The sequence below is a fragment of the Palaemon carinicauda genome, chromosome 18, assembly GCF_036898095.1.
Source record: "Palaemon carinicauda isolate YSFRI2023 chromosome 18, ASM3689809v2, whole genome shotgun sequence".
Classification (NCBI taxonomy): domain Eukaryota; kingdom Metazoa; phylum Arthropoda; class Malacostraca; order Decapoda; family Palaemonidae; genus Palaemon; species Palaemon carinicauda.
Genome location: NC_090742.1, coordinates 39,504,332 through 39,517,385, shown reverse-complemented (window position 1 = coordinate 39,517,385; position 13,054 = coordinate 39,504,332). Strand labels below are relative to the sequence as shown.

General features: G+C 37.3%; 1 protein-coding gene across 1 annotated transcript in view; it reads right to left on the bottom strand.

Moving 5' to 3' along the window:
* The window catches only part of LOC137657787 (uncharacterized), a 170,413-nt gene that overhangs the window by 63,249 nt on the left and 94,110 nt on the right, over window positions 1–13,054 (bottom strand). Inside the window, 3 exon segments of the mRNA XM_068392302.1 lie at window positions 3,668–3,825; window positions 3,963–6,177; window positions 6,180–6,540. Of these exon segments, the coding sequence (XP_068248403.1) occupies window positions 3,668–3,825; window positions 3,963–6,177; window positions 6,180–6,438 (2,632 nt within the window). The 5' untranslated portion in view covers window positions 6,439–6,540.

The following is a 13,054-nucleotide window of genomic DNA, read 5'->3' as shown; positions in this document are numbered from 1 at the left end:
AGATATTATCATGCAAGTATATGTAGAAAACGGTCTGTAAGTTAACCCTATATCAGAACAAGTGACCAAAAATGTCAAGACAGGGAGCAGATGAGGTGGATGAACGTTCACGAGTGTCGAACGTTCATGAATACTGACGAAAACCAGCGAGTCTATGATGAAGGTTGCGAATTCGCATGCGTGGCCCTTTAAACATCTGCATGACCCTAGTTGTCCAATCAAGAGCTGAAGCTCATATGAAGTTCTAATAAAATAAATGCATCAGGAATCCATTCGCACTGTACTTGTGTGAAAACAAGTTCTGAGTGGTGAGCGAGATATCAAGCACTAAGGCTGACAAAAGCGCTGTATCCCTCCCACCGTCAGCAAGTGCTTGGTTAGATTCCAAGAAGAAAGTGTGTGCCAAACTCCCTCGACTACATGTCATGGTATACAGTATGAGTAACATCTTCATGCTCTGACGGGCCACAATCCGAGGGATTACAGAAAGGCATGGAAGAGTCCATAACCCTCTTCTAAAACTGTGTAACGAAGAATACTCCAGGGAGGACTGAACCCAGGTATGGGAAAGGTGTCCACCATAAGAAGTAGGAACAAGGTTTGGGGTTTGCCCTTCCTCCATGGGCTGAGCAAGCTCAGACTGAGGGAGAGCGCCGTCATCAGCATGATGATCTGGAACTGGCGCTGGGGCAGGCTATGAAGGCGGTGATGGGGCATGAGCAGCAATTTCCAGAAGAACCGGAATATGCTTCCGACTTTGTACTCCTTATGCGGGCTGCATTACCCGAACGCTGGAGTGAGACATCATTGGCACTGAAGAAAACCACTCGGGAGAAAACCTAACCTGAGAACACAAAGTTGTTCCCCAAGAGGTGCAGGAACATGCTTCAGACTTTGCGCTCCCCACGTCGTCTGCCATCACAGAACGGAGGAGTACGTCATCGTCAGTGGAGAGGAGCAAGACCGAAGTCGAGGTCTGGGTAGGCCACAAGCAGCCTTCACACTGTCAAACTTGCAGGGAGCAAACAACATCTACTTCATACATTGAGAAAGCATCCACGAGGAGAATGACTCCCCTACAGAGGAGGACCAAGCCACTGCACTAGGAGAAGCAGGGACGTTCTCCAGCCTAAGGGTTGTCTGGTGTCACAAACTCATACCAGCGAAAAATAAACAAAAACTAAAAAACTCAACATGACTAAGAGAAAGTGAGGATCTAAAACCATTTTACTCATAAATGTCTATCATTTCCCTGGCAAGTACGAATCTCTTGCTCCTCATTCATAAGTTAACTCACCGTTAACACGAGGGTTTTGTTCCTGAGGTCGTGCTAACGGAAATCGTGTTAATGGAACATAATTTCTCTATAAAAAATAATGGTAAAAGGGAGTGTTACGTTCCTGGACATTGGGAAAGTCTATCTATTTTGGGATTTTGTTGCTATGAAACTTATACACACTACTGTATTGATATATTTGAAGGTCACAAAAGCAATAGAAACAGACTCTCTCTCTCTATTTGTATTTACAGTATTTTATTGTAAAAATAAGTTATTATTCTGGTACATTCACACTATGATGCATCACTCTCGTCACCAGTGTTGGCTCTCTCACTCTCTCTCTGTCTCGTATTATTTTCCTTTTAAACTCATGATTATTTATTTACAATGAATTTTATACTATTGTACATACGAAAGAACAATGCTTCGATGTATGCCTATCAAACACATTAGCGATTTATTTTTCTTTCCTTTCGGCAAATAAATAGATCTTAACATATTTTTCCTTTTAGTCTAATGATTATCTATTTAAAATTATTATTATATCAATAAGTATATATTTAAGTTAAAAATCATAAGGAACTTTACTACGTGGTAAGTACGAACGCACAATGCTACAATATATGCATATCAAACGCAATAGCGATTTATTTTTCTTTTATTTCGGTAAGTATATAAAAGATTGTAACATTTTTCCTTTTAGACTCATAATCATTTTTTATTTCAAATTAATTTCATATCAATAAGTACATATTCATGTTAAAATAAACAATGAACAGTACACACACACACACACACACACACACTCTCTCTCTCTCTCTCTCTCTCTCTCTCTCTCTCTCTCTCTCTCTCTCTCTCTCTCTCTCTCTCTCTCTCTCTCTCTCAGATAAATACTAAACAATAAAAACCTTTGCTTTGCTTAAATCTATGTTTGATCATAGGCAGGGATTAAGATGTCATTCAATTTTGTCAGCTGATCTGCAGCTTTAGCCAACAACATAATGTATATGAACAGAAAGATGTCTAAAATAATCCTGGTTTGCGATGTTATCTGAACTTTGTTTAATAATTTTTGTACTTTTCTATTAAAAATTTAAGATGTATTTCAACAACAGCAATTACAGATTATTTTTATTTTGATTTTGTTGTCAGCTGTTATACTCCCATATAGTTAACAGACTATTGCTGATACGATTTTGCTCCCTAACACTTAATCCTTAAAAAAAAAGAACACTGTTCAACGAAGTCTCGACTAGTTTCTTATCAAAATGCGTATCGAACAACAACAAAAAACGAATCGGCTGACGATCCACAGCCCTCTACAATTACAGTAAAACTAAAATTTCTTTGTAAGCTTAAAAACACTCACACACACACACACACACACTCTCTCTCTCTCTCTCTCTCTCTCTCTCTCTCTCTCTCTCTCTCTCTCTCTCTCTCTCTCTCTCAGGCGGGAAATTCAACTTGCGTAGCATCGGACATTTCGTGTTCACAGAATATATCTCAATAAATTTGAACTCGTGTAACTTCGAAATCGTGTTAGAAGAACTCGTGTTAACTGTACAGCAGTCAACAGCCAGCATTTACTTCCAGTAAGAAAACAAAATAAAAACGTTCGGATAAGGACGTAACAATATCTCAGTACTCGTTGCTGCTAAAATTCAAGTTGAGGTGCTTCCAACAGGTGGTGGGACGACACTTCTTATCTGTGCGTACCACCTGTCATTAACCCCCTTGTTATCAAAGTCAACAGCTTTTCCAGCTTGTGTTGAAATCATCCCTAATTAAAGGAAGAAAGGTTTGTATATGCATTTGACCAAAACAGACCTCATCAAATAAACACAAACCAAAATCTTAAAACATGATGAACATACATGTTAATATTAAAATTCTAATACCAAATCTTCAAAATACTGTGCTAAATTAAGTAAAACTACAAGGGCCAGTTGATATGGAGCACCCTAAGATGATTATATCGTATGTAGTTCTGGTTACAAATACTTTATGTATGTGGCTGATGTTCTTCCCTTGGCACCATCTATAGGGACGAATAGATGCCACAAGATATGGGGGAAAGTGCAGAGGGGAAAGATGAATTCTTTTCCTTTAAATAGAAGTTAGGGTGTTTGTGCCTATGAAGATTTTAGCATCAGGACTATAAGTCAAGTTTCACTAAATAAAAGTTTCTTCCAATATTACAATCTCTTGACAGATAAGTATTGACTGAAAATTTCCCTGTGTAGAATAAATGCAGTCTGTGAAGACTGGGACTAAAGAACGAATGAGAATTTAAGATGGCATGTGTTGGCGGAGGATGATGTTAAAGCTACCGCTGATCTTTATATGTACAGTACATAAAACATGTAAAGCAACAATTATACTTACAAAGCTGTTCTATATTTGCCAATGACTTGCAAATGAAGTCAGGTGTTCGATCAGCATGTTTAGCATAATGGGTTCCAAGGGCCACAAACAACACATCAGTGTCATTACTTAGGGAGGATAGACTTTTCACAGAACCTTTAAAATGTGTCAGTTTCGGCCTGAAAACAAAAGAAAATTTAAACTTTTTAATTAAAAAAAATTATACATTTCAGATATGTATTTTCTCAAATTCAAATTTCACTACCTAGCCTCCTGTAAAAATCAGTATTTCAAATGATAAAATGACAGCACATACTTATTTTTTCCCAGTAAGCAGCGAAGAAAGTCATCAGACCACCCTTGCTCAGGATAGTGCCAATGGTGTAGTAAACTCAAATGAATACGTGTCTTGCTGGCTGACAAGGCTTTTAGCACAGGTTTTATAAACTTCATCTTACCAGGGTCACTGAAAATGTTAATGTTCACATACTCAAATTCTGAGGTTTGTAGTACACATGCAGCTGCTCTCAAGTTTCCATCTTTTATGTACAAGTGATTGTTTTTCGAAATTACCTCTGTCACTTTTTCGATTATGCTAACCTCACAATCTGTCTCAGTAAGGATGTCTAACCACTGTTCAGAATCTGTCAAATTGGTTTCCATCAAAAGGTCAACAAGTTCAATGACATACTGTTGTGATAAACTATTCTGAAGTTTCAATACACCTATTAAATGTATTAAAACTTTTTGATACCTCAACAATGAGAAATTCTCAGGTTTATCATAATGAAGGTCTTTCAGTATCTCCAAGATAGTGGCTGTCTTATTAAGATTTTTCCTGAGCATTTTCTGAACATCTTTTCTTACTCTTTTTGTTATGCCAATAGGAAGATTATTTGATATCAAAATTCCATGAATATCAGTAATTACATTCTGGAGAACTTCCTCATTATTTCCTCGTTTCAAAAGATCTGATAGAGCCAGAGCACTATAAAATTCACAAAATCCTTTTGGTACAAATACATTTTTCAAGTCTTTGTTTTTATCATCAACTATCTCATTTACAGCGCAAAATGTGGAAAGAATGTCTTCAAACGGTAAATTTTGATGTGAACACTTACTGTTTAAGAAAACTAAGTCTGTTTTATTTATAGAAAAGTTTTCATGTCTTAAAGCATTCAAACTTTCTCTAAATATAAGTCTTGAACAATCATACAAATGATTTTTTAATTCTCTGACATCACTCTGAAGTTTACTCTCTTGTACTCTATTGAACAAACGCTCTCTCATCAAATTTACTATTTCATTATATAAAGTAGTTGAGGTTTTCAACAGTTCAATTCTTTTAGGGGCCTGTGTCCACAACCAAATTAAAAGTGTCAAGTTCAATGGATTTATCTTAGGTTTCCAACACCAAGGTATATTTGGTATAAGAGCACAAAGCTGCTTAACATCCATTCCTTTTGGCCCATAATCACACATAATGCAATGCCATTTCAATACAAATTCTGAAAATCTATCTTGTGGCACTCCCACAATCTCAAAATGATATACAGGTACATGTATTTTCATGTTTTTAGGCATCATTTTTGAGAAAAAATCTTTTTTACTTTGTCTAGTTGTAATCAATATCTGCATTTTGGGATTAACCGCCCTGTGCATTAATTGTATTATGTTGGTGAATAGTTGATAGGAATGCCTACATACTTCATCAAAGTCTTCTATAATTATTAAAACGTTCAAGTTCGAAACTGCTCTTAAAAAGCTTTCACCTTTCACTTTCTGATATGTTTCTGGCATGTGCATTTCAAGTATCTCTTCAAAACTACCAACTGGCTTGCAAGGATCTGCTAAAAGAACAATATCATACTGTTTTAGATTTTCAATGAAGTCTGTTTCGCAGCACCAATCTGAAATAATCTTCTTGACTAAAGTTGTTTTTCCTAAACCTTGTGATCCCTCAATAACAATGAGAGATGGCATCTGATCCTCACCCGTCTTCACATTCAAAATATCTTTTACTGTGGAAGTACATGTATTACTATTACTTATGGTTTTGTGAACTAGATCAACATCTGTGAAAAAATCTACCACATTAACTATTTTACGAAGTCCAGGTATTTCAGAAGAGCAATCAATTGTACAATTTTTACTCAAATACTCTTTTACTTCCATTTTGCCCTGATCTCTCACCAAATTTTCATAGTAATAACCAGCCGCATCAATATTTATTGTTCTTATATCTAATTCTGAGATGTTAGCAATTTCTCTATTTGCTTCAGAAATCCTCTCCTCTATTGTTTCCCATTCAATATAATATCTTTTACCTGCTTCTTCATAAAGGATCTTGATTTTATTTTTGATATCATCTGCAAAGGCCAAATATTCTCTTTCAGAAAAGTTCTTATGTTCATGGGCCATGCGATTCCGTACATTTTTCATATAAAGTAGGGTATTTTCCAGAGAGTTAGCTTTGGACCAAACTGGATCAGCATCATTAGCAATATTCCTGCATAGTAATTGTATACAACGAAGAGAAGAGTAATATCAAATGACTTGCCTTCAGGATCCTCTCTAATTTTTTCAATCTGAGTTGAGGTGAAAAGTCTCTTTAATCTACTTTTAGAGGCTCTCTCTTTGCTCAATAAATAAGCTTCGACTGTCATGTCAGTGGGTTTTTCAGAGCCCCAACAAAAAACATCAACCATTGCTAATCTAAAAGCTTTATTCAGTATCTGGAATGCTTTAAATATATATATCTCATTTTCAAAATGAGAAAGGGATCCACTCATATTTGCAGTATTATTTCAATTGGGCGGTGATGAAACGAAATTAAATATTCATTGCTTTAGATGATCCACAGACAAATTTTCACTGCTTACTGCATTTATCACCTGAAAAATGAAAAATAAAAAATCATTTGCATAAAACTTATTTCAATACCTACATGCTTTTACTAAATACAGAATTCATCTACATGGTTTCCCGGAGCACCTTTACAAAAATGCAGATAAAAACAACACTTTAAATGGATTCTATGTCAAGTCCATATAGTAGCTGACAATCACTACCAGGTGGTAGGGTTATCATAATTATTCATATAACATTTGCTCTGAACCCATTAGATGTTGTTAGGGCAACTGACATGATAATTAGGTAAGAAGAAATTATCTTAAAAAAAAAAAAAAACTTTCAATTAATTTTCCATGCTTTTCATTTGTTGATTACAAAATATAGATGGTGAGAAGGATAGTGGTAACCTAGTTAAAATATCAACCTGAAAGTGATTATCAAATAAAAGAACAAAAGAAATTCTTTGAACCCTTTCGACAGTACAGTACAGCATTCTAAACTTCCATGTCTTAACTTCAGGCAGCTGTGGGGATGGCGACAAATTTGAAACTTCTATTACAGACTGATTATTAGATATTATCTGGCATTATGACAACTAAGGCCATTGATGCCAATAAAGTTAATTAACAATAATTATATATTACTTATGTGAACGGTGATTAAATCTTATTAACACTTATTCTCTTGACCTTTGTATGTCAAAATATGTCCATGAGAGAGATGAATAAAGGAATTCACCCATTTTCTGATTTTCCAACTCCAAATAGAAGTTCCAAGTGCCTGTAAGTATAGACTGAATTATGGGGTCCATAACTTTTGACCATGAATGGGAGGTAAATCAGTTGTTGTTTGCGGATGATACTGTACTGGTAGGAGACACAGAAGAGAAGCTTGACCGACTAGTGACAGAATTTGGAAGGGTGTGTGAGAGAAGGAAGTTGAGAGTTAATGTGGGTAAGAGTAAGGTTACGAGATGTACGAGAAGGGAAGGTGGTGCAAGGTTGAATGTCATGTTGAATGGAGAGTTACTTGAGGAGGTGGATCAGTTTAAGTACTTGGGGTCTGTTGTTGCAGCAAATGGTGGAGTGGAAGCAGATGTACATCAGAGAGTGAATGAAGGTTGCTAAGTGTTGGGGGCAGTTAAGGGAGTAGTAAAAAATAGAGGGTTGGGCATGAATGTAAAGAGAGTTCTATATGAGAAAGTGATTGTACCAACTGTGATGTATGGATCGGAGTTGTGGGGAATGAAAGTGATGGAGAGACAGAAATTAAATGTGTTTGAGATAAAATGTCTAAGGAGTATGGCTGGTGTATCTCGAGTAGATAGGGTTAGGAACGAAGTGGTGAGAGAGAGAACGGGTGTAAGAAATGAGTTAGCGGCTAGAGTGGATATGAATGTGTTGAGGTGGTTTGGCCATGTTGAGAGAATGGAAAATGGTTGTCTGCTAAAGAAGGTGATGAATGCAAGAGTTGATGGGAGAAGTACAAGAGGAAGGCCAAGGTTTGGGTGGATGGATGGTGTGAAGAAAGCTCTGGGTGATAGGAGGATAGATGCGAGAGGCAAGAGAGCGTGCTAGAAATAGGAATGAATGGCGAGCGATTGAGACGCAGTTCCGGTAGGCCCTACTGCTTCCTCCGGTGCCTCAGATGACCGCGGAGGTAGCAGCAGTAGGGGATTCAGCATTATGAAGCTTCATCTGTGGTGGATAATGTGGGAGGTTGGGCTGTGGCACCCTAGCAGTACCAGCTGAACTCGGTTGAGTCCCTGGTTAGGCTGAAGGAACGTAGAGAGTAGAGGTCCCTTTTTTGTTTTGTTTCATTGTTGATGTCGGCTACCCCCCAAAATTGGGGGAAGTGCCTTTGGTATATGTATGATGTATAACTTTTGCAGGTCCATAAAGTTATTTCTAATACACCTATGAATTGCCTCCTCTACTAGTCTGCTTTCTCATTTCCCTTGATATCAACATAAGCAGGAACCCAACAAAATCCAAATTCTTACCTCCATTTCCAATTAGATACAGCCATTCAAGAATCTTTATTACCATCAGATGTAATGAATTAAAATGGTTCATTGCCCACAATATACTTAAAGAGTTGTATAAAAACGGATTTTGAGCAAAGCGAAAAATCTATTTTTGGGTGAGATAGCCATGTCGTCCTGATGGAAGGTTCCTTCAGTGGCTCCCTAGGGTATATTTGACTACAGTGGATATTCCCAGAGAATTAAACTAAAGGTCTCCAGAATTCTAACTTCTGGCGCGAATATCCTTAAAGTTGCCTTTTAGGATATCGCATAATAACAGGGGACGTATTCTTGACACGCCACATAGCTATCTGCAACCCACATAGCGTTTACGCTTCGAGGGGGAAGAAGTGGCAAGATAAGGGAGGAGACGTTACAAAATTCTCCTTTTCCATTACCGTTATGGGCACTCGGAAGACGTCATACCCGTCGCCATTTTGGATGACGTAGTATCCGCCCGCCATCTTCATTCCTTTTAGCATTCGGCCAATACCCCCAGATACAGTAAGATTGGGAGGGAGCCTGCTAAAGCCTTTCATAGAACGGAGGGCGGGTCCATCAGGACGACATGGCTATCTCACCCAAAAATAGATTTCCGTTTTTTGGCCTCAGACCATGTCGTCCTGATGGAAGTTTACCAGAGCATTAATGTATCGTGGATTTCCCAGTTGTGCCTTCGACTTCCAAACAATATTTCCTTGGTCTTTAGAACCTAAGAGACCTATGACAACCCCGTTATAGTCATATTCGCTTAACATACACTATGATAGTGCTTCCTGGCCCCCACAGGGAAGAGTCAAACCAGACTCGGGAAAAGTCTCGAAGTTGCACGTTATACTGAACCAATCCAGCAGTCAAAGGAGACATGCAGGTCTCAGTGCATGTCGGTAGCACGAGTTTGTATCAAGTGTCTGAACAAGTTGCATCTCGCCAGAAAGGTTTGCTTAAGCGCAGGAACAAAGGTAGCATTATTGTTCAATACATCATGCAGAAGAAGGGTAGAAAAATACTCTCACATAGGCTTCATTATAATGTTTTAGGGCGAAATAAGACGCACGAAACCATTAGATCTTTATTTAAGATAAATAAGTAAGGATAAGCATACATGTAAATAATGTAAAATTGCAATTGAGAATCAATTAAATAACATAGGCACATTGACATAAACAGAAGTTTTTGTGATACCTGAAAAGGAAAACTTGCCACCACACACTTCAATTTCCGTATGGAATTGTAATGTCTTTCCGAGAATGTCTCAATATACACTCGTGTAATAAACACGCAGCACTAGTGTTCAGTCTATGTTATATCACCTTAGTATATTAGAACAGTCCGTATTGTCATCACAATGACAAATCACTACTATGTTGTGCACTAGGGCCAACATATGTAATAGTTAATTATTACATGTTTAAAACACATGACGTAATATGTCATTGTGGAAGAAGAAGCTAGCGTGAGATTTGCTGTAGTCAGACAAAATCATAACAGGATGCATTTTGCATCTCTCAGCAATGTAATATTTTATGAAGCATAAACACAAATGCATACCGTGTGAAAGATTGTGTCGCCACCGGATGCAGGTGTCTTCCTAGACTATTGTAAAGTTTACATATTGTGTTTAAATGCTTAGATAACTAAATATACGATATCTGTGATATCGATATTTTAGGCAGTTCTTATCTATACTTCACCTGAATTGGTCATCTGACCAAACCAGCTATACTCCTGTGATGGAGATGTTAACACTGTTGTTTTTAGAGAATAAACCATTTTAAAGTTAACATGCTTGACTTTATTTCAAGACTCAACATCTCAAACAACACATACTCAATGTGTGTTAATAACAGTAGCACACTAATAAATGGTGGCAGCGATAAAACTCTAAGAATCAGAGAAAGATCTTCAAGAAATTAACAATAAGACTAAGAATTAGAGGAAGATTTTCAAGAAATCAACAATAAAGCGGTAAAAACCAGAGAAAAATCTTCAAGAAATCAACAGTAATGAATCTACAATTTTGACTAAGTATCATAGTCCATCGAAGAATAAAACATTTAATGAATGTTATACATACAAACTGATGAACTGGATCTTCAATCAACATCCTAGGAAACCCAAGGACTGACGTTCAATGCTTACAAAACATGTCCAGGAAGCACTACATTCAACGGAAATTGGACCGAAACATTCACCCAAACATCAAGAGAGAGACAGGAAATCGGACCGACACATTCACCCAAACATCAAGAGAGAGAGAGAGGATATGACGACATCACACAGAACCATATAAAGCTAAGTACAATTTTCTTATTCATTTCAGTTTGGGCAGTGAAGTGTAGTTATCACGAGTCGTTAGTCGATTATTACCGGGGTGAGTGGTTTGCTAATCTTTTATTTTCCTTTCATTAAAGGAAACTGTGTTCAACTCCGAATTCTCATCTAGAATTTTTCTCTCTTTGTGCTAATTCCGTTTTCTTTCAGAAATTCTCGGGAAATGTCTTGGGATTACAGTAGTAGCATTGTTTTGGGGAATTTTGTTATAATCTTTATCATTGGGTGCTTATGCGTTTACGCAGTGGACGTCTGTATTCATATAGATATTTTGATAGAATTGTAAGGGGTCGAAGAGATAGGAAAAGAAATACAGTAGTCATGACGCCCCCTGTGAGCCCCATCCCTGGACCTAGTGGCGTAGGACAGATTAATCCTCTCCCGATTGTGACGCTTGTAAATGCCAGGTCTGCAATCCTTCCTTTTCAGGGTCGGATTAATGGGTTCTTGCCTCAAAATGTGGAGTCATGGATTTCATCCGTCGATGCCCATTTAAATGCTAAACAAATCGTAGACCCTTTTGTACAATTACAAGAAGCTAAAAGTTTTATAGATTTTTCCAAGGGGGATGCGAGTGCGTATTTAAGAGGTGTTTCATTTCAAGAAGCAGTTACCTGGGATGATTTCAAAGTTAGGTTATGCGCGGTCTATGTGGGTGAAGAAGCCTTGGATGTAGTATGAACGTTAAGAAATACACTTAATCAAGCCACTATGAATCGGCTTAATGTTATTGAGAGAGCAGCTCTCATAGCTGATAGGCTTAATGAATATCAAGATATTTTAGGTAATTCCACTTGGGTTACTAGAGATAACATCTCCGTGAAAGATTTTTTACGATTAATGTATTCAACTTGCATGACACTTATGTTGCCTGAAGCTTTAGTGCGGTGTTTTGATAAAAAGTTAACGCCTGCAAGTACGGAATTGGATGTATGTAAACAGATAAAAAAACACATGTCAAAGTGTCCTGACCTTGATCCCGTGTTAACTCAAGTTTTTGCAAAGAATGAAACAAAGCCACAACAAGTAAATGTAGTTAATAATAGTCAAGTTGCGGGAATGACGTGTTATAATTGCAAACGTCAAGGTCACTTGATCGCAGACTGCAGAACGAAATTCTGTTCGATACATAATAGTTCGACTCATTCATATAGTCAGTGCTACTCGCGTAAGACACAACAGAATCCTAGAAATACACAGTCAATTCCACAGTCAGTTCCATATGGAAATAAAAAGAAAAATCCTCATTTTAACAATAAGAAGAAACAGCCAAACGTCAATGTAGTTCAGAATCCGAAACAAACAAACACTTCTTCGAATAACGCTGAGCCTGGGTCGTCAAACCAGACCTCGCAAGGTCAGACTAATTTTCAGAATGTGCAGAGCAAAGCAAATACCACATAATTAACTCCAGTGGGGAAGAGAGTGATGTTGGGTCAAGGTCATTCATGTCAACATCAATAGTATTGAATAATCAATTTAATGTTTTATCAGATCATTGTGAGGCAATAGATTTTCCTATGAAACACACGGCCGAATTAAGTAAAACAGTGCATGCTCCCATAGATTTGCAACGAATTCATACAATAATAAGCCAAAATGAGTTACGACCAACATTATATGCTGTAAATACAAATCCTTTATGTTATTTTTTGACTCTGGTAGTCCACGTAATATCATGGATTTGAGGACACATCATTTGTTGTTTTCGAACTTTCCGATAGAAAAATCCGGAGTGAGACTCTCAGGTATAGGAAATAATGAATTAAATGTCATAGGCATAACTCATGTTCAATTCAAAGTCGGTAAACGCACGTTTGCCGATACATTTGTTGTTGTACAAAACATTGATATGTATCCAGCTGTAATTATAGGATACCCATCTATGGGAAATCAAAACATTATCTTAGCCCCTGCCAAGCACGGCGTGTATATCAAAGGAAAATTCTATAAGTCTTCTAATATCTTAAAATCAGTTTTGGATAAAAAGGAGACGACAAATGTTACCGTAACGTACGTTGAAGAACCAATAACTTGTCTCACTAATAAAGAAATAATATACGCGACCCAGCAGAATTCTCGTTCACCCGTAATATCATCTTGCACGCAATCTATCGAGCCAAACGTACCTTCGAATTTAATAGTGCAAATAAAGAAAACATTACCAGGATCTGAAATATTAATCCTTTCTGACA